The 22,299-nt window shown below is 42.1% G+C and overlaps 1 protein-coding gene and 1 non-coding gene across 2 annotated transcripts in view; both read left to right on the top strand.

Annotated features, from left to right (window-relative positions):
- RTF1 (RTF1 homolog, Paf1/RNA polymerase II complex component) overlaps window positions 1-22,299 on the top strand; it is a 52,655-nt gene that overhangs the window by 25,782 nt on the left and 4,574 nt on the right. The window contains exons 3-15 of the mRNA XM_037161722.2: window positions 2,496-2,643; window positions 4,639-4,843; window positions 6,496-6,610; window positions 6,956-7,067; window positions 14,058-14,193; window positions 14,682-14,859; window positions 18,320-18,402; window positions 19,685-19,772; window positions 19,874-19,981; window positions 20,564-20,641; window positions 21,208-21,329; window positions 21,486-21,543; window positions 21,986-22,063. Of these exons, the coding sequence (XP_037017617.2) occupies window positions 2,496-2,643; window positions 4,639-4,843; window positions 6,496-6,610; window positions 6,956-7,067; window positions 14,058-14,193; window positions 14,682-14,859; window positions 18,320-18,402; window positions 19,685-19,772; window positions 19,874-19,981; window positions 20,564-20,641; window positions 21,208-21,329; window positions 21,486-21,543; window positions 21,986-22,063 (1,509 nt within the window). The remainder of the gene's footprint in view (window positions 1-2,495; window positions 2,644-4,638; window positions 4,844-6,495; window positions 6,611-6,955; window positions 7,068-14,057; window positions 14,194-14,681; window positions 14,860-18,319; window positions 18,403-19,684; window positions 19,773-19,873; window positions 19,982-20,563; window positions 20,642-21,207; window positions 21,330-21,485; window positions 21,544-21,985; window positions 22,064-22,299) is intronic.
- LOC119061331 (small Cajal body-specific RNA 11) lies at window positions 3,674-3,813 on the top strand. The gene has a single exon (XR_005084760.1). It is a non-coding gene; the product is annotated as a small Cajal body-specific RNA 11 (non-coding RNA).

Raw genomic sequence — 22,299 nt, forward strand, 5'->3', positions numbered from 1 at the left:
CACTCACCTAGTTGGGGAAGCCTGTACTACAGGGGGCCCACCCTCCAGAAGATAATTCTGGTTTTGGGGGCCCCCACTCATACTCTGTCTACAAGAGACTCACTTCAGATCAAAAGACACAGACTGAAAAGAAAGTAAAGGATGGAAAAGATATTTCATGGGAACAAACAAAAAAGCTGAGGTAGCAACACTTATACCAGACAAAATAGACTTTAATACAAAGCCTATAACAAGAGATAATGAAGGACCCAACAATTCCACTTCTTGGTATTTATCTGAAGAAGTTCAGTACACTCAGTTGAAAAGACATACACATCTATACGTTCATTGCAGCATTATTTACAGTAGCTGAGATATGGGAACAACCTGTGTCCATCAGTAATGAATGAATTTAAAAAATGGTGCATGTCGATGAAATATGATTCAACCATTAAAAAAAATGAAATCTTGCCATCTGCAACAACATGGTACTGAATAAATAAGTCAGACAGAGAAAGACAAATGTCATATAATTTCACTTGTATGTGGAACCTAAAAAAACAAAATAATAAGCAGACCAGTAACAGACTCAATACAGAAAAATTTTGATGGTTGTCAGATGTGAGGGGTTTGGGACAATGGGTGAAAAAGATGAAGGGATTAAGAAGTAGAATTGGACAGAATAGTTGTGGGGATGTAAAGTACAGCATAGGAAATATAATCAGTAATGTGCTAACTGTGTACAGTGTCAGGTGGGTACTAGATTTATCAGGGTGATGACTTTGTAAGTTATATGAATGTCTTGTCACTGGGTTTTACACCTGAAACCAATATAATACTGTGTCAACTATAACTGAAAAATAAAACATATTTATAAAAAGAAAAAGGAAAACATGTTGAAATGATTGGGAAATAGGCTTTAGAAGAGAGAAGCATTAGGATTTCTTTCTAAATGATGTAGGTGTTGAAACGTGCAAGTTTGAGAAGTAAATTAACTTACAAAGGGAAATCAACATTCATTTAAAGTATCTAACATTCTATAACGTGTTTTTATTTTCATTTGTACCATTTCCCTAGCTCTTGAGTACAAAAGTAAAGTGGCAATTTGAATAACTAAGTAAATTTAAAATGGAAAAATCAGAAGATTAAAATAGTACTCTTTCACAGTATTTTATTAAATTAAACTAGCAGACTCTGGTTCTTAAGAATAGCTCATATGGACCATTTCTGAAAGGGAAAGCTCATCAGAACAACTTCTCCAACCCCCCACAAAAAAAAATAAACTTAACTTGTGATATTAGCCATTGTGAAGTAGCGGTTGTGATAACATTGTAGGAGCAAAAGACTTGCTGCATTTGTTGACTATTAGATATAGAAACTTTATGTTAATAACAGAGTTATAATTCAACCTGTGATGCTGAAAAGATTGTTCTTTATAGTACATAAAGCCCCCAAATAAAGTATTCTTCATCTAAAATCATTCTCCTAAATATACAAGTTAAAATATCAAAGGAGGTGTAGTTTAATATAACTTGTCTTCATGAATTTTTAAAACAGTCGAATGGTCTTTCAGCCTTATAATTAAAATGCCTGTTTAAGTGTTTCGTGTGTGTGTTTTGCTTGTTTTTTGTTTTGGCCATGAAATGATGACCTGTAATGTCATTTGCCTGTTATTTTCATAATGCAGACTGCAGGTTCCTTACATTTAGATGTGTGGAATCTCTTACTTATGATTCCATTTTAAAATATCTTGTATATAATATATGGAGATTTTTTTAAGATGCATACACACACATATAAAATGATCTTCTTTACCTTCCTCCTCTTTGGAGTTGGTACAGTGTTACGGTCCTTGCCAAAGCTGGGCCTCCTCCCTCCTCCCTCCTCCCTCCTCCCTCCTCCCTCCTCCCTCCTCCCTCCTCCCTCCTCCCTCCCCCTCCTCCCTCCTCCCTCCCCCTCCTCCCTCCTCCCTCCTCCCTCCCCGTCCTCCCTCCCCTCCCCCCTCCTCCCTCCTCCCTCCTCCTTCCTCCCTCCTCCCTCCCCGTCCTCCCTCCCCCCTCCTCCCTCCTCCCTCCTCCCTGTGCTTCTGGGGTTTTCTTCTGCTGACGAGCTTTATTCCCTGCCTTCCCATACTCCACTCCAGAAGTAAACCATTCTCTGCATATTCACACCAGACGTGCCAACCCCTAGCAATCACGCCCTCTCTGCCACAGGAAACATTAGAACCTGATTTCTGTAACAAATGTGTTTTAGTTAATATCTTTGTTTAATTGACATCTTTGTTTTTCTGTTGTGATAAAAGTGCACTAATTAAATTGTATCAATTACCTACTTCCTCTGAGAAATTAGAAATCATATTCATATCTTCATGTAAAGTATATTTATTTTGGGTCCAAAGCAATAAAGACTCTTGTAATCAATCATTTTGCCCAACATCAGAGACTCTTAACTCTTGAATCTTCCAGCTTTTCCCACTAATGTCTGTTTTGTTTTTCCTTTTTTTTTTCTCCTTTTAGTGGACATTTGGGAGCAATAAAAATAAGAAGAAAGGAAAGGCCAGAAAAATAGAGAAGAAAGGAACCATGAAGAAACAGGCTAATAAAACAGCTTCCTCGGGCAGTTCGGACAAAGACAGCTCAGCCGAGAGCTCAGCCCCTGAGGAAGGTGAGCCAGGCAGCCAGACCGTGGGGGTTCACTCCCACCGTCGTGGGGTTTGAGAAGCAGAGTCAGAAGTGGAGGGGGAAGTGCAGCATTATAGCAGTTCATAATGTTTTCTGTAGTCACGGATCTTTCGAGACTTCAAATGAAGCAAGAAAAGTACATGCAGTTCTGAAGGTTAATAAGGTCTGTGAAACTCATCCAGGAGGAAACCCCTAAGGAGCCCCTGCATTGCTCTCACTTTACCCTGAGTACTTCCCTTCCCTCTTTCTTACGCATTGTCTGACAGAGGAGGAAAATCCTTAAACCGGATACAAAACCCAGTAAAAAAATGTTCTTTACTAGGAATTCACTAATCAATTTAATAACTCATTAAAACATTGATTTTTTTTAAAACATCAACTAATAAATGTAGAAGAAAGGATAGAAAAATCACCATTTTTCAACCATCACAGTAATAATTGGTTTACTCAAGAATTGTCAGCTAGTGTTAAAACTACTAGGTGAGAGTTTGTTGGAGAGCAAGATGTTTACGGTCTCAAAGCCTCTCCCTATTACACTTACTACAAAGGAGAAAACAAAATGCCTTTACAAAGAAGAAATGTGGGCAATGCCACCTTAATCAGAAATCCAAATTAATATCATCAGTAACAGAACAAATGGCAGGTGTCTCCTGAAGTGATACTTTGAAAAGGACACCATCACTTAGGGAGTATTTGTGCCAAAAATTTATAACCTAGATAGTGCTTGGTGAAGCCAACCAAAGCAAATTGGGGCATTTGATAACTGTGGCTAGTTAAATTTGAATTAATTAAAACCTAAAAATTGTGTGTCTCAGTTAATTGCACCAGCCACATTTTAATTGCTCAGTACCTGTATGTGGTAGCTACTGCTCAAAGAATGTTTTCATTATCACCTCATAAATGTTCTTTATTCATTTTGTACTCTTCACCCAAGGACATGCTTATTGGATTTAGAGAGAGGGAAGGGAAGGAGAAAGAGAGAGGGAAACATTGATGCGAGAAGGAAATACTGATTGTCCTGGCCTGTGCTTTCTTTGCTCCCCTGTGCTCAGTTGTAACAGGGGAGTCTGGCAGGACACACAGCAATCTCCCTCTCAGTTTAGGAGGGCCATCCTGAGTTTAGGGCTGGTTCTTAAAGGCACGAGAGGACAATAAGGAAAAAAAAAGAGAAAAAAAAAAGAAAAAGAAATATTGACTGGTTGCTTCTTTCAGGTGCCCTGATTGGGGACCAAATCTACAAACTGCTGGCTCACAGGACGATGCTCCAACCCACTGAGCCAGACCAGCCAGGGTTCATAAAATTCTATTAGATGATTTGGGGGCTTATATTCTTCAAAAATTCAATGGCATGGAAAAAAATTTAGTGGCATGAAAGATAAGACCCCCAAAAAATGGCTGTTGCGGGTTAAAGGGTAGTAGAGAAACATGGCAACCAAAGCAATGTGTGATCCTACATTGAGTCCTTTGGCTGCAAAGTGGCTGTAAAAGCGCTTGTTAGAATAGCTGGTGAAATTTGAATATGAGGTATGTTAGATAAGGGTATTGCATCAATGTTAAATTTCCTGAATTTGATAGTTACAAATGGGTTATGAAAAGACTCTTTTTTAGAAATGTTCAGGGATAAAGGCTTACAATCTCTGCAACTTTCAGTTCAGCAAAATGAACAGTAAAAACATATGCATTATTTTATATATGTAGAAAAAGTAAATTAGCAATATTAACAATGGATGAACCTAAGTTAAAAGATGTATTCTTGCAACTTTATTCTTTGGGTCTGCAGTTCTTTTCACAATAAAAATTTAAATTACAAAGAACATTCTGACTTATATTCCAGCCTCAGTTTCCCTAACCTGTGTTTACATTTGCCAAAGGCAGATCAAGGGAGCTGGGATGGCCACATACCACTTTACCTAGGACAGTCGCCTGTGGCCTCTCTTCTCTGGCAGAGCCTGATCTTGTGTTTGGGTCTTTGCTGCAGGCGAAGTGTCTGATTCTGACAGCAACAGCTCCTCCTCGAGTTCAGACTCAGACTCTTCTTCAGAAGATGAAGAGTTCCACGATGGCTACGGAGAGGACCTCATGGGAGATGAGGAAGACAGGGCTCGTCTGGAGCAGATGACGGAGAAGGAAAGAGAGCAAGAACTGTTCAACCGCATAGAGAAGAGGGAGGTGTTGAAAAGAAGGTAAGGTTGTAGTTCCTTAATGATTAAATGAAATAATAAAATCATTTCCCAGAATTCACATTTGGAGGCCTGTCTCCACAGGATTTAATTAGGAGTTGGGATTTACCATCGTTATGTACAAATTAGGTATTTCTCTACCTTTTCACCATGGTCTTTGTATTTTTTAAACCCTCAAATGTTAAGTTGCTGTTTGATATTCAGAAGCCATGTTTAAATGGCAAAAGTTCTTCCTTAACTCCTAAGAGAATTTTAAGGTAAAAATAAACTTAGCTTTTGTCTCAGGAAATAAAATTATCCTCAAAACTAGGATTTTTCCATATCTACCTAATATCATACCATAAAATAGAAGCCTTTTCTTTGACAGCAGTTAGTTCTACTTACCTGCGAGTCTGTTAGTCCCTCCTAGAGACCATGTTAACTGTGGTGCGTTATCATCCTAAAGAAGAATATTTGGCTTTTAGTTAGCAGCTAATAGGCATTTGGTTTCAGTGTGAATGCTTCTGAGGTTGCCTGTACTGGAACAAACAAGACTTAACAAACTGTGCCAAAGTTGCCAGGTGGTTTGGGATGACTTTTATAATTTGTATTTCTGAACTATGGAAAACAGAGATTTCTTACATAAGGCCAATAGGGCCCTATGAGAAAATCAAAGAAGCTCAAGAGTAATGGGTGGCTTATCTCAAGATTTTTATTATATTTTGGTTTTTATATTTTTTATCTCATGTGAATGAGGCAGTTGGCTGATTAAGTGACTTTTTTTTAGTGACTGGAAAAATGTTTTACAGTGATGATAATTAAGATAGAAGTTCTAAGCCATTCACAGAAAAGTGAGGATTTTTTTTTTACCCACACCTGAAGACATTTATTCATTGCTTTTATAGAGGAAGGGAGAGAGAAGCATCAGTGTGAGAGAAAAACATCAGTTGGTTGTCTTCCATGTGCACCTGGGTTGAGGACCAAACCCACAATCCAGGCATGTGCCCTGACTGGGAATCGAACCTGTGACCCTTTGGTTCACAGGCCAGTGCTCAATCCACTGAGCCACACCAGCCAGGGCTAATATTTATTATATTCCTTTATCCCACCCATAAAGTTCCTTAAATTCACCAGGAAAAAAGTTTTATTTCATAAAAGCCTGATTTCTGTTATAAGGAGGGAGCCTAGATTGCATTTGTTTAAGAGCTAGCATATATATTGATATGTTTGCTGGGGTAGAGGTGGAGGCATTTTTTCTAATGAAAGAGGGGAAACAAACTTGTTCAAATACAACCTTTGTCTTGAGCACTTCAAAATGGTTGTCAGTGGTTGTCTGTGGTTTCATTCTGTTTCTGGTGGAATGCCATTGGTGATTTGAAATCAATTACTTTATTATGTGAAGGACGGGGAAGAGCTGTGTGTTACCAACAGGATATAATAGGATCCTGAATATTTTCCCTCATTTCAAATCTATTCCAGCTTAATGCTTTTAAGTACTTTTGGTGTACATATATTCAATATTCTTTATGATACTTGTACATTGGAGTTTGTTGCAAGAAGCCAAAAGGTTTATTAACTCCTTCCTTCTACTTACTTCCTTTCTCCTATCTAATAGATATCAGTCTTTAGAAATGTTTCATTGCCACTTAAAAACCAAACAAATATCTTTTAACCAGATTTGAAATCAAGAAAAAACTCAAAACAGCCAAAAAGAAAGAAAAGAAAGAAAAAAAGAAAAAGCAAGAAGAAGAGCAGGAAAAGAAAAAGCTGACACAGATTCAGGAATCTCAGGTAAGAGATTTGATGGATGTCGTTATCCTAAGAGTAAAATCTCTGTTTTGAGTGTGTGTATATAAAAGACAGGTCTATATTAATCAGCAAATATTAGCTATGATCTAGGGTGTCCTTGAAAGTCCTGCTTTAATTCTTAAGCTTTCTGCTCTTTAGGTAGGAAAGCCAGGGGTTGATTTTACTTCTCTATCCTCTTTGTCCACAAGAGGATGCTCTCTCCCTTTAAGCAACTTTCAGTTTCTGCAGCCAGTGTAGATTCACAGTAAAGAACTAAGTGATTGTTGGGGATAGAAGATTTATCGGCACTTAGTAAATAGAGCCATCCTATGGATCTTTCCTTCCCAGGTAACATCCCACAACAAGGAACGGCGTTCCAAACGGGATGAGAAACTAGATAAGAAATCTCAAGCCATGGAGGAGCTAAAAGCAGAGAGAGAGAAACGGAAGAACAGAACAGGTAAGTGGGAAAAATACAATGCTACTTTGTATCTTTGGTCACATATATGATTTGACTTCCTGGTGCCTGTTTTTCTTTTTCCCATTTCTCAGTTCTTTATTGTGGGAAATTCCAAACACATACAGAGTATAGTGTAATGAACCTCCATGAATCCATCGTCACCCAGCCTCAACAGTCAGTGCATGGCCAATCGTTTTGTTTTGTTTTTTAGGAGTTACAATAAAAATCTTTATTTAGTCCCTAGGTGGTGTGGCTTGGTTAGTTGGAGCATTGACCAAAGGTCGTGGGTTCGATTCCTGGTTAGGGCACGTGCCTAGGTTGTGGGTTTGGTGCCCAATCAGGGCATGTATGGGAGGCACCTGATTGATGTTTCTATCTCTTCCCCTTCCTATCTCTCTGGAATACAAAAAAATTGAAGGCAGTTTTTTGGTTTTTGTTTTGATCTTTTTTTAGGTTATGTCAGTGTAGATAAGGTCCACTGGAGTCATAGCACAGCATGCACTAACTGAGTACAATGGTTCATAAAGACTGAGTAACTACACACACAGATGTCTTAAAGGTTCTGTCGCCTAAAGAGAAAATGCACAGATGTACAGTGGAAAAACTAACACTGCGACTGCTGTGGGGCTCCATCAGTAAGTCGGACTCCTGGTGATGAAACTGCTGGGCCGGGCAAGCCTGGCGGTTTTCACCCCACATCTGCGCCGCCAGGTCCGAGCGGTGCAGGAGAATAACGGCAACGCGTGGCCGGTCTTGTTAAAGCTGCACTCCCTCTGCCCTCGCGTCCAGTAAACCCCAACGCCATTGTGTTTCGGCCGTAATTCAGAGTATTGGAAAGATAGAGACTCTTGTTTTAAATAGAACTATAATACCAGTACATTACCTAAAAATGGTAACAGCGAATCCCTTAATATTATATTCCTTTATCCAAATATCTAGTCAGAGTTCAAATTTCTCTGGTTGTTTTCTAATTAAAATACACTAATTTGATCATTTGAATAAGGATTGTATATAAAATCCAGACATTGTGATTTGTTTCCATATCCCCAGAGTTACTTAATCTATAGGTTCTCCTGTCCATCTCTCTTTTTTAGCCCCTTCCAGCTTATTTGTTGAAGAAACCAGGTCATTTATCCTTAGCTTCTCACAGATGCTGAGTACATTACATTGGTGGTGTTGAATGTGTTCTTCTGGTCCCTCAAAATTCCTGTAATTCATAGTTGGAGCTAGAGAATTGGGCAGATTTGGATTTATTCTGTTTCTGTTTTGCTTTTGGGAAGAAGGCTGAGTTTTTAAGATTTTATTTATTTTACTTTTAGAGAGAGGGGAAGGGAAGGAGACAGAGAGGGAGAGAAACATCAATATGTAAAAGATACATCAGTCTGTTGCCTTTCACACACCCCCAACTGGGGAACTGGCCTGCAACCCAGGCATGTGCCCTGACTGGGAATCGAACCTGTGATTTCAGTTCACAGGCTGGCACTCAGTCCACTGAGCCACAGCAGCCAGGGCAGGTATCAGGAGACCCAGAATATCAGCTTGTCTCTCGTTTTGTGATATTACCAGCTCTCACTTAATTTTTATCATAATAATGTGAAAGAACAAACCACCCCCAACTTAGATAAACAGTCATTTGTTCTTACTCATGCATCTGCAATTCAGCTAGGGGTTGCCTAAATTACAGGTCGAGCTGGGATTGTCCCCAAGGTTTAGGATAGAACCAGGTCTGTTCCACCTATCTTTCTCCAACCTCAGACCAGTATAACTAAGGTACATTCTTCTCATGGTGATGGCCGCTGAAGTATGATAAAGGCAAGGAGAAGCAAGAGAAGCTTCTTATGGCCTAGACTTGGAATGGGTAGTGTCCGGTGTGTGCACATTCCATTGATCAAAGCAAGTCATGTGACCAAGCCCAACATTAACAGCTGGGAGGAACCACTGAGTCACATGGCAAAGGGCATGAATACAGGGAAGGATGAAGAGCTGGAAATAATAGTATGTTCTGTCCCAACAGTCATTGATAAGTATTACCTAGTTCATTTAATTTATTATGAGTTGCAAAAGGGTGATAATGTTCTGCTCTATTATTCTTTCTTCATTTATTTTCTGATCTACTTTTATAAACAGAAACTTCTCATCAGCTATTTAGTTACTATGCTCAATAGTTACAGGTGCTATTTTTTATGGGAAAGGCAGAATAGTGCTTGATTTTTTTTTTTTTTTTTGCTATACTAGTTTTCAGAAGAATGAGATAGTTCCTTAACAACTTCCAAAGGTGACCAGCGAAGTTTGTTTGTTAATTTTGAATTAACCCTGGGAAGTCATGGATTTTAAGATACTTTATGCATTTTAATCTATTGAAGTTGTTGTTGTTATTATTATTACTAGTTGTAGCCCGAGTCCTTTTGACATGAGACCCCCAGTATTTAATACCTGTCTTGCTTTCTGGATTTGGAGTCAGCCATCCCTCTAAGGAACCCTGGTTTCTTTCTCCTGAGACATTGTATTTAGACATCACGGTCTAGGCCCAGCAAGTGCTCGTGCTACTGGGTTGGCCATTACGTCTAAGCCTTTTCAGTGTCCAGAGCTGGGATATTTATAAATAATTTATCTTACAGTTGGTATACAATATTGTATTAGTCTCAGGTGCACAACCCAGTGATTAGACATCTATATGACTTACAAAGTGGTCACCTCGATGAATGTAGTGCTCATCTCGCAGAGTAGATAGTTATCACAGTATCATCAACTATATTCCCTATGCTGCGTTGTAACTGCCAATTCGTATAATACTTCTTAATCCCTCCACCTTTTTCAACCATTCCCCCACCAAATTCCTCTTCCATCTGGCAGCTGTCAAAATGTTCTTTGTATCATTGAGTCTTCTGGTCTGTTTGTTCATTTATTGTGTTCTTTAGATTTCACATAGAAGTGAAATAGTATGTCTTTCTCTATCTAGCTTATCACACTCAGTGTAATACCTTGTAGGTCCATCCATGTTGTTGCAGATAGCAAGATATCATTCTTTTTTTATGGCTGAGTCATTTCACTGTGTATATACACCACTTTTTTTATCCATTCATCTGTGGATGGATGCTTAGGTTGCTTTTATATCTTGGCTATTGTAAATAACATTTCAGTGAATCTATGGATGCATATGTCTTTTCAATTTAGTGTTTTGGGCTTCTCAGGTAAATACCCAGAGGTCAAGTTGCTGGATCCTTCATTATCACTGGTTAAACCTTTGTTTAATATCTGTTTTGTATGGTACAAGTATTCCTACACCAGTTTTGTTTTTGTTTGTTTGTTTCCATTATCGACAAATGTCTTCTTTGCTCTGGCCAAAGGTGACTCAGTTGGCTGGAGCATAAGATCACAGGTTCGATTCCTGGTCGAGGCATGTGCCTAAGTTGCAGATTCAAAGTGCATACAAGGGGCAGCCGACTGATGTTTCTCTCACATCAGTGTTTCCCTCCCTTTCTTTCTCTCTAAAATCAATAAGCATGTCCTCAAGTGAGGATAAAAAAAGAAAAAGAAATACCGTTTTTCATCTCTTTCAGTTGGTGTGCCCTATGATCTCAATGAATCTCTTGTAAACAGCATATGTTAGGGGCCTGTTTTCTTATCCATTTTGATAGATGTGCATTTATGACCATTTTATTTCTTTTATCTTTCCATCTTGAATAACCTTTATCAATTCTTGTAATACTTGTTTGGTGGTGATGAATTCCTTAGCTTTTCTTACCTGGGAAGTTGTTTATCTGTCCTTCAATTCTAAATGATAGCTTTGCTGGGGAGAGCAATCTTGGTTGTAGGTGTTTGCTTTTCATCACTTTGAATATTTCTTACCAGTCCCTTCTGACCTGCAAAGTTTCTGTTAAGAAATCAGCCAACAATCTTATGGGTGCTCCCTTGTAGGTAACTAACTGCTCTTCTCTTGATGTTTTAAGATTCTCTCTTTGTCTTTACTCTTTGGCATTTTAATTATGATGCGTCTTAGTGTGGGCCTCTTGAATTTGCCTTGTTTTGGACTCTGTGCTTCCCAGACTTGTATGTCTATTTTCTTCTTTAGATTAGGGAAGTTTTCCATCATTATATGTTCAAATAGGTTTTCAATTACTTTTTCTCTTCTCCTTCCAGCACCTCCATGATGCTAATGTTGATATGCTTGAAGTTGTCCCAGAGGCTCCTTAACTATCCTCGTTTTTTTCTTTTTGCTGTTCTGATTGGGTGTTTTCTGCTTGCTTGTTTTCCAGATCACTGATTTGATCCTCTGCTTCATGTACTCTACTGCTGCTTCTCTGTGATGTATTCTTCATTTAACTTTTTGTATTCATTATTTCTGATTGGTTCTTTTTTATATTTTCTATCTCCATGTTTTTTAATCTCTTTGTTGAAGTTCTCACAAACTTCATTAACTCTTCCCCTAAGTTCATTGAACATCCTTATAACCAGTGTTTTAAACTCTGCATCTAGTAGATTGCTTGTCTCCATTTTACATTAGTTCTTTTTCTGGAGTTTTGTTCTTCTCTGTCATTTGGGCCGTGTTTCTTTGTCCCCTCATTTTGGCTGCCCCCTGCATTTGTTTCTATGTATTAGGTAGAGCTGCTAAATCCCAATCTTGGTAGTGTGGCCTAATGTAGTAGGTGTCCTGTAGGATCCAGTGGCACAGCCTCCCCTATCACCTAAGCTGGGTACTTGAGGTGCGCCCTTTGTGTGGGCTGAGTACACCCTCTTGTAGTCGAGCCTTGATTGCTGTTGGCAGGTCAGTGGGAGGGATTTACCAGGCCAGTCAGTTGCAAGGATTGGCTGTGACCACTGACCACCAACCTCCATCCTCTGTGGAGGATCAGCTGTGCAGGGGCAGGGTGGTGGTGCTCTGACGTGGTCTGCAGCTGTCCACTGGGTGCGCTGGCCCTAGGGTTTCCTGGGTGGTGCAGACCAAGGTCAGGCCCTACCGGTATTTCACCCAGGTCACCTGCCTGAGCTATAGAGCAATCTGAGATGGCTGCTGCTTGTGTTGGGCTTGGACATTCCCAGGTGAAACCAAGCTGTGATTCTAATCTGGCTGCCATTACGGTTCATTGAAGCTAGCTGTTGCTTGTTTTGATAGGATTTAGGAGCCATGAGGGGGCCATTCTTATGGAAAAGCAGCTTGGGTAGGCCCATAAGTTGTGTGGAGTAGAGCCTCTGTGGATCTCCAAGGTGGGTCACACAGTGTTGGCCAGGTTGATGGAGTATCAGATATGGCACCAGCCTGCAAGGGGAGATCTGAGCAAAGGGACAATGGCCTCTGCTCACCCCAGTGCCAGACCCTTCAGTCTCTACCTGTGTACCACTGATGCCCTTCATGCTGCCACCAGGGTGCTGGAGCTCAGAAAGAGTGAGTCTGAGTAGATGAGTCCATGTGCGGGTTCCCCAAGAGGAACTGCTCAGGGCTCCAGCAGCCTCATTCACTGACTCATTCCCTGCTGGTTTTTGCAGCCAGAAGTTGTGGGGACTTATCTTCCTGGCACTGAAATCCTGGTTTGGGGACTTGGTGTGGGTCTGGGACTACTTACTCCCAAGACATCCATCTTTAATTTTTATCCATGTGGGGATGGGGCCAGCATGTTCCCCGTCCACGCCCCTTCCTCCAGTCTGGATGGATGTGGGCTCTTCAATTCCGTAGTTGTCAGGCTTCCATTCAACTCAATTTCTGATGTTCCTGGGTTTTGGTGGTTCTATATTTTAGTGTAATTTTGATGTGGTTGTGCAGGAGGCAAGCTGTGCCTGCCTATATCACCATCTTGACAGGTAGCCTCAGAACCATTTTTTTTTAAATACTGTTGTTTCCCCATTGAATGGTCTTCACACCTTTGTAAAAAATCATTTGACCATATACACAAGGGTTTATTTCTGGGCTTTTATTCTATTTGTCTATATGTAAGTCTTTTGAAAGGGTATGTTTTAAAGTCTCTTGTCATAGTTCTTTCTTGTATGGTTACGCCATCAAATTAATATTTTGCTTCATTTTGATTGTGATGTATAGGTTTTTTAAATTATTTTGTTTTATGATTACATAAAATACAAGGTTCTAAAGTCAAATCTGTTAAACAAGGTATATTCAAAAAAGTTTGGCACTAGACCTTTTTATTTCACTCCTTGCCTTCTTCCCAAACTAGGTAACCACTTGAAAATTTTTGTATCCTTTTTTCCCCTAAACAAAAGGACACAGATTCACCTCCTATATTAGATTAATAGTAGCATGCTATGCACTTTTCTCTACCTTGCTTTTTTTTACTTAACAGTATATCCTAGAAATCACTCTTTAGTTTTATATTGAACAGCAGCTGATAGACTGCCTTTTTATAAGTAAAATTTTATTGAAATATAGTGATGTCCATATGTCTCATAATTATCTATAGCTGCTTTCTTTCTTTTTAAAACTGATTTGAGAGAGAGAGAGAGAAACATCAATTTTGTTGTTCCACTTAGCTGTGCATTGGTTGCTTCTTGTACATTCCCTGAGCAGAGATGGAACCCGCAACCTTGACATACTGGGACAGTGCTCTAACCACGCGCCGCCCAGCAAGGCCTATGGCTGCTTTCCATCTACAACAACAAAGTTGAGTGGCTAAGACAGTTGCCATACAAAGCTTCACTCAAACACTCTCTGAGGACATCATAAATGTTTTTCCCATCTTACATGCCCATCATTGAGTGTCTTCGGTGCAATAGAAGACAACTGTCAGTAGCATTGGCAACCCTTTCTGCCCATTTAGCAATAATCCCGGCTCTTTTTTGTTTACTGAGGCTTGACATTTGGTGCCTCAATCATTTTTACTATGGTTTAACTCACTTCTGTAGATAGTCCAAGCAATCACAGTCCAGTCCAGAGAACATGGAGCTGTCAAGTCATTTCCCATGTTCTTTTTCAAAGGTTAGAAGTGAGGAATGCTTCAGTTCCCCATTGAAGACCCTAGGTAAACATTTCCCACTTTTTTTTAGCTGAGCTTCTCGCCAAAAAACAGCCATTAAAAACCAGTGAGGTGTACTCCGATGATGAGGAGGAAGAAGAGGATGACAAGTCCAGTGAAAAGTCGGACCGCTCATCCCGAACGTCGTCATCTGATGAGGAGGAAGAGTAAGCTTCTGTGCACTTTGGCCTGGTAGTTAGGGCAGGTGGGCTGTTTGAGGAGAAGCTTGCTGTAATTTCTAAAATCTCTGATAGGGCTGTGAATTCTGTTTGGTTCAGTACCCTGAATTTCTGAACTGAGTTGCCCAGGACATTTTCCCAAACATGTCCCTGCCTTTGGCTGTTGTCCTTCAGCCCTGGACATTCCATGTCGGCCCAGTCGACAGGAACTGACTTCACATCACCTGCATGTTGGCCAGGAGCTTCCATTTGTTTTCTCACTGTGATCAGTTATCTGGGGTGACAGACTATCAGCACAGTTCACACTGCTGCTTAGGAACAGGATTCTTTTACCCCTCTCTCCCTTTGGCTTGTTTATTTCTCCTAGAACCTTAACACATGGACTTTGTGTTAAGATTTAAGAAATTGGTATTATTGATTCATCTTGATATCTTTTTATGATGAACACTTTTCCAAGTGCCCCTTGTTTCTCACAGGAAAGAAGAGATCCCTCCAAAGTCACAGCCAGTCTCCTTACCTGAGGAATTGAATCGGGTTCGATTATCACGGCATAAGCTAGAGCGTTGGTGCCATATGCCCTTCTTCGCTAAGACTGTCACAGGCTGTTTTGTACGAATTGGCATCGGAAACCACAACAGCAAACCAGTTTACCGGGTCAGTGTTTCTTTCCTCGGGCACTTGTCTATGTTTTCAGTATAATGACTCTCACTCGGGAGTAAGAGCTACTCCATAAATCTGTCCCTCTTCTAGTCCCGTGTGATGGGACCATAGACTCCAGTCATGATGCCTGTAGGATAGTGGCGATCGAGGTCACCAGGGATCATGCGTGACGTGCTGCCAGGAAGAGTACGTAGGGCCTGGTGGGTTTAGGTGTGGAATGATTTTCTCTACCTTCCTTCCGTATAAAAATAAAAAGCGAGAGATTTTACGAAGTATTTGTTGTTACATAATCTGGAAGCTTTGTTCATTTGAAAAATAAATACAGCAAGTTCTTCCTAAACATTGTCAATAGGTTTTTGAAAACTGTGACTTTAAAGGAAACAAAATACAATAAAACCAGTTTTACCATAGATATAAACAACAGTTAAGGTTCTGTGACATATTTCAGGTCACACAAAAGTCACCAAACATTTAAATAGACACCCAAAATGCATCTGATATTAAACATTGGAATAGTGTGAGTTATACATACATTTAAGAAAGACTAATGAAAACAAGTAAGGGGTTCCTGGTCAAGATGGCAGCGTAGGTAAACAGTGCTCACATCATTCCACAGCCTCATCAGAAACTAAACTACAAACACCCATTCTTCAGAACCACTTGAGATTACAACTACGGATGTAAAGAAGAAGCCATATTGAGACTGGTGGGGGGGGATATGTAAAGCCAGCTGGACCCACACGCAGGTGGCTGCGGAGGTCCCCCTTGAGGAGCAAGGCGTCCCAGCCCCACACCAGGCACCCAGCCCAGTGTTCCAGTGCCAGGAAGAGGAGTCCCCATGTCTGATTATAAAAATCAGCAGAGATTGTGGCTTCTGAACTCCCAGACAGTTCCTCTTAAAGGGCTCATACACAGATTTACTCACACTTACTCTCTGAGTTCCAGCACTCAAAAGGCACCAGAGACATACAGAGAGGATCTGACGTGTCTGGCATTAGGGCAAGAAGTAGAGGAATGGGGGTCGGGTGGCAGCTTTCTGCCAGACAGAAATGTAGGCAGAGGCTGTTGTTCCTCTGATGAGCTTTCCCTCCACAGAGCTGCTGGCAAGTGGGGAGGGGAGCCATATCTGAATCTCCATGACCTGGCTATCACTGTTTGTCCCTGTCCTGATGGTTCCCTGAGACCACGCCCGCCAATCACCTAGCCCACCCTAGCTCTTTCCAGAGGCTTTCCTATACAAATGGCCTGTCTTGGCTCATGCTTCAGACTTTCCTAAAATCTGTCAAAGAAGCAGCGTCGGGCCTCAGTATACCCTGTACCTCTAGGCTAAGTGGCCCACGGCCCGGCACTAGCAGCAGCCAGCCTCAGTTCACAGTTTGGCCTCTCCTGGGCACCTCCAAACCCAGCAGAAGTAGCAGCCATCTGCAGATAGCTTTATAGTTCAGGTGGGGTGGCCCTGGGCAGAACACAGGTGGAGGCGGACCTTGGTCTATATATTCTGGGAGGCTGCAGAGCCAGTGCACCCAGTGGACAGCTTCAGTTCATGTCAAAGCACCCAACCATCTCCACAAACAACACACTTAAGGGGGGACTTGGAACACTAGAGCCCGTCTGAAGTAAGTCCTGCTCCATGGTGTGGACCCCTGTACAGCTCATCTTCCACAGTGGTGGCAGCTAATAGGCCTGAGGGTTAATCCCTCCCATTGATATACCAATAGCAATCCAGGCTCAACTACAACAGGAGGATGTACACAGCCCACATCGGGGCAGTGCACCTGGAGTGCCCGTCTCAGGTGAGCCAGGAGGCTGTGCCACTGGGCTATAGAGGACGGCGACTACAATAGGCCACTCTACCAAGACCAGGAGATAGATGCAGCAGCTCTACTGAATACATAGAAGCAAACACAGGGAAGCTCCCAAAACGAAGAGACAAAGAAACGTGTCCCAAATGACAGAACAGAACAAAACTCCAGAAGAACTAATGTAAAATAGAGGCAAGCAGCCTACCAGATGCAGGTTTCAAAATACTGTTTGTAAGTTTTCTCAAGGAACTTAGGGAAGGAATAGATGAACTTAGAAGTTCAACAGCATAAAAAATTACATACAAACCATAAAAAGTACCAGTCAGAAATCAAGAATACACTAACTGAAATAAGGAATGATTTACAGGGAGTCAACAGTAGAGTAGATGAAGCCAAGAATCAAAACAGCAATTTGGGTATTTTTTCTTCCTTATATTCCAATCAGAACAGCAAAAAGAAGAATCCAGAAACTGAAGGTAATATAAGGAGCCTCTGCAAACATCAACGTTTGCATCATGAGTGTCCCGGAAGGAGAAAACAGAACAAGAAATTAAAAACCTATATGAGAAAGTAATGGTGGGAAACTTCCCAAACCTGGTGAAGAAAATAGACATACAAGCCCAGTAGGCACAGAGAGTCCCAAACAAGATGAACCCAAAGAAGCCCAGAGCAAGACACATAATTAAAATATCAAAGGTCAAAGACAAAAAGAATCTTAAAACAGCCAGAGAAAAGCAGTTTACGAGGGAGCTCCCATAAGACTGTCAGCTGATTTCTCAACAGAAACTTTGCAGGTCAGAAGGGATTGGTAAGAAATATTCAAAGTAAGGAGAACAAGGACCTACAACCAAAATTACTCTACCCAACAAAGCTATCATTTAGAATCAAAGGACAGGTAAAGAGCTTCCCAGACAAGGAAAAGCTAAAGGAGTTCATCACCACCATACCAATATTATGTGAAATGTTAAAGGGAGGTGAAAACCCACAGACTAGGAAGAAGTTGCAAACCGCACAGACAGTAGTTATGGCTGGGAATCAATTTTGTTTTTATCAACATTATAACAAAATGGCTGAACAAAACAACATTACTTGAGGACCTGCTGTAAATGAAAGTGTGCCATGTTGCATACTAAGTGACTTCTGGATCAAAATTATATTGTGGTTTTGTAAAAAATAAAAAGCCCTCAACCAACTAGAGGTTCTTTTGTTGGCTCCAGCACTGCTGCCGTGGCCCAGAAGGCTGGGACACTGCTGTTTGCCTTGTTTGTTCTCTTCTGCTCTTGGTCGTATGGTTGTAACATACCAAGCCTTGGAAAACTTGGCACTGGAAACTGACCCCCATGCCCTTCATGTTTGACTGTTAAAACCAGCCTCTGAAACTCCAGGTGCATCCCCTAAGTAGAATTAAGGTGAACAGGAAGCTTCTAACAAGCCCCTGCAGGCTAACCACCTCCTCTCCTGGCATTTGCTTACTCTGGGCACAGGGCTCCTAGTACTTGGCCCTTAGTTCTAAACCTGAGAAAGGTGCTCAGAACACCTTGCAGCTGTGGGCTCTCTCAGTGCAGGGTCTCAGGCTGATAGAGCCAAATGAAGCGGTGCGGAGAACTCTGAGTGAGTCTGTGTTTGAATATTGTCTCTGTCCTCTCACTCAGGTCGCTGAGATCACAGGTGTTGTGGAAACCGCTAAAGTTTACCAGCTCGGTGGCACCAGAACAAACAAAGGGCTACAACTACGGTAGGAGAGGTGTTTGTGTGTGGGAGCTTCCGCTCCCATTGCCAGCAGGCACTGTCTGGGTGGGCTGTCATTCTCTCCCAGTGTGAAGTTTTTCTGGGACTTGGAGGGAATCTTACTCTGCTGTAGCTAGAGAGAAAGTGGGATGTAGCTGCCTCAGGAAACCAGGGATGTGAAGTGGTGGAACACAGAGAAGGAAAAAGTCAGATTGTGAGATTCCCCCGCCCAGAGCCCCGGAGGCATTTCCCAAGCTGGTCCGAGGCTCACTTCTGGTCCTGGCTCTGTCACTGACTCACCTGGTCTTTGACAAGTCAGGTCATTGTTTTGGACTTAGTTTCCTCTTTAGTAACATGCTGTTTGCTGAATGCCTGGTACGTGCCAGTGTCTAGGCATTAGGATAGAAGAGAGAACAAAATAGACACACAAATTCCTGCCTTGGAGCCTGAAAATTCTACAGCCCCATATAGGAAGGGATAGAAGCAGTTTGCCAGGAGCATTGCAAACAGCATGTAATAGACACAGCTCTACTGGGCCTACTGTGGTCTTTCTGGGCTCTGGCCATTCCCTTCTCCCACCCCCATTTTCTCTCTTGGTCTGTTTAAAAAGAGCTAGTTGGGCCCTGGCTGGTATGGCTCAGTTGGTTGTGCGTCATACTGCAGAGCGAAAGGTCACTGGTTCAATTCCCAGTCAGGGCATATTTGTGAGAGGCAACTGGTCACTGTTTCTCTCCCTTCACTGCTCTCTAAAATTTAATAAATAAAATCTTTAAATAAAAACAACTAGCTGGGGAGGCCACAGCCACAGTGTGCAGCGAGCGTTTCCAGGAAAGGGCACTGACTCACTTAACTCCGTGGGCGCAGGGGCCAGTAGAGAGGCCGCGCCGTTCCTCTCTGGGGAGCACTCGCCCTGTCATTCAGATGGGTACGCACAGTCCATGTTCTGGATGCGGTTGACGGATGGATTTATTGTAAATGGACTTTTGAATTACTGGCCGAGTCCGTTTGTCCCCACTGCTTCCTTTGGTTTCTAATCTTGGTTGCCCATGAGAACAATCTGGGGGCTTTTATTTGTTAATTCAGTGCCTGGTTCCTGCTCCCAAAGATTCCGATTCAGTTAATGTATACAGTGGTGCTTCGGCACAGGAATTTTTATAGATCTTAATGATGCTGACGGGTAGCCAGGATGGAGAGCCCCGGAGCTAGACGGTGCACAGACTGGCACGGCTGCGTTGCTGGTGTGTCGGTCATGTGCCCGTCCTCGGAGCTGCTGTCTCTCTCTCACGTAGGCATGGCAGCGACCAGCGGGTGTTCCGCCTGGAGTTCGTCTCCAACCAAGAATTCACTGAAAGCGAATTCATGAAGTGGAAAGAAGCGGTAAGTGGATAGACAGCACCTAGCTGTTTCTCTGAAAATAGTGACAGCCTCTCTTTCCAAAATCCCATATTAATATAAGCTTTTATCATGCTTTGGTCCAGATGTTCTCTGCCAGCATGCAGTTGCCCACTCTAGATGAAATCAATAAGAAGGAATTATCTATTAAAGAAGCTCTTAATTATAAATTCAATGATCAGGACATCGAAGAGGTAAGAAAGCTGGTGCTCCAGAGGCTGCAGGCCCACAGGAGCTGGTGCGGGAGATGAGCGTGGCTGCCCTTTCCCTCCCTGTACCTCGATGCTGTAGCTGTGCCACCACTGCACGAGGATGAGGGGCTGCTGATACTGCTGTCGCACTGTTTACAGTTTGTCAGGACTTTTTCTGTCATCCTCATTTGAAGTCATAAGCTGTATAGAAGCATATTCAGGGTCCAGAGATATGTATTCTGCTAGACTTGGTCCTTCAAGAGTTCTTTTTTTCTCCAACACATTTTGGTAAAATTCTTTGATCTCTGTTCTCTTGGACAGTGGCTAGCCTTACAATACCAGGCCTTTGGGCTGCTGCTGTTTCTTGGTGCATGTTCCTTCAGACTGTCCCGGAAGAATCTCCGTGACCCTGGAAGCAGCATAGTATCCCTTGGAATGAACTCGCTGTCTCTCTGGGGCATGCCACTGCTGTGGGAAGAGCGGCCCCCTTTTAACTAGCTGCTTGCCTCCAAAATGGGCTCACTTAGCCTGTCTACAGAAATAGTTTAGGAATACCTCACTGCTGGTATCTCCTCTCTGGTGCAGATTGTAAAAGAGAAAGAAAGGTTCAGGAAAGCTCCACCCAACTATGCTATGAAGAAGACTCAGCTGCTAAAGGAAAAGGTAAGGATTTGCATCCCACCCTCGTTCCCTGTCCTGTGGGGAGACGAGGAAATCAAACTTTTCACCCTCTGTCAAGGTAGTGGTGGCAGGATTTTCCTTTCTCTAAATTGACACTGATCTCACGTACTCCATTCTTCTTACTTTCTTATCACTTCAGTGTGGTGCATAATCAGACAGACCCCAGGGTAGTATCAGCACTGTCGATACTATCTAGCACTGTAGTATCAGGTCTGAACAGATGAGTGATATTGCCAAGGCCAGATGCATTAGGTGGCTTTCTATTCTTCACCTCAAGAAGGGGCAAGCCTTGTTGGAGTGAGTTAGCCGTATAGGACCTGGGTTGTAAGGCTGATATGATACATCACTGATAGCAGGGGCACAGAGCCAGAAAGGTGTTACTACTGTAGGTGCAGTAAAAATTGTTACTTTGCATTTGTAAAGTTTGCTTTCAGTATTCTTTCACATCTGTCATTTGTTCCTCATTCGAGATAGCTTGGCTATGCTGGAAGTCAGGGGAGACTTGATACAAATCATAGCCAAAAACACACACTTTTCTCTGTGTGCAGGCCATGGCTGAGGACCTGGGGGATCAGGATAAGGCCAAACAAATCCAAGACCAGCTGAATGAGCTGGAGGAGCGGGCAGAGGCCCTGGACCGCCAGCGGACCAAGAACATATCTGCTATCAGGTATGTTACAGAACCTGCTTTCATTGGGCTCCTGTCCTCAGCCCACATACCTCGCCACAATTCTTAGGCAGATCTGTACGTTCTGTGCTACACTGGCTCCATGTGTTCCCTCCCTCCCTCCAAGCCCACTGATTCCTCCCCTTATTTACCCCCTAGTTACATCAACCAGCGGAACCGGGAATGGAACATTGTAGAGTCTGAGAAGGCCCTTGTGGTGAGTAAGAGCTTTATCTGGGTCACTGAACGTAATCTTAATTAAGAAAATGATACCAAATCCTCTCGACATCTTGCTTGAGTTTATTTTTTAAATTATTGAAATAATGTATTCACTGAACATACACATATTCCCTCTATATATATATATATACATCCACCAATATAATTTATTAATTTATGCTGAAAAGCAGCAGTCTTCTGCCCTGCCCTGTCCTATTCATCCCCACCCTTAGATTCTACTCCACAGTATTTGTTTCTATCCATTTCCAGGTTTGTGCCTTAGGTCATCGCCCCCTATCTATTCTGGTGCTCGTGCAGGGGAAAGAATGATAGACAGCTTTCACTTTTCCAGGACCTTACAAGGCCTGTTGTTTATGTGTGAGCTCATGGGGAGAGAAGGGAGAAGGAGAGAGTTCTGTAATGCACGCTCTCTGTTTCAGGCTGAAAGTCACAACATGAAAAACCAACAGATGGATCCCTTTACCAGGCGGCAGTGCAAACCGACCATCGTGTCTAATGTGAGTGCCTAAAGAGGACGTTTCAGTCAGGACCTAGATTCTGGGACATACAGCGAATTCCACCAGGAAATTAATGAAGAAGTTAAAAATAATGTTGTCTTTGTGGGATTTGCTTGCCTCAAACTCTCGGGTCTGTATGCTTCCTTTTTTATCTTGCTGTAGGACATCCAGGTGGTAAGAACCTGGCATGGATTTACAGAAACCTGTAGACCAAACCCCCTGTGCCACAGACATTA

The sequence above is a fragment of the Artibeus jamaicensis genome, unplaced genomic scaffold, assembly GCF_021234435.1.
Source record: "Artibeus jamaicensis isolate MK-2021 breed Jamaican fruit bat unplaced genomic scaffold, CSHL_Jam_final contig_1132, whole genome shotgun sequence".
Taxonomy (NCBI): domain Eukaryota; kingdom Metazoa; phylum Chordata; class Mammalia; order Chiroptera; family Phyllostomidae; genus Artibeus; species Artibeus jamaicensis.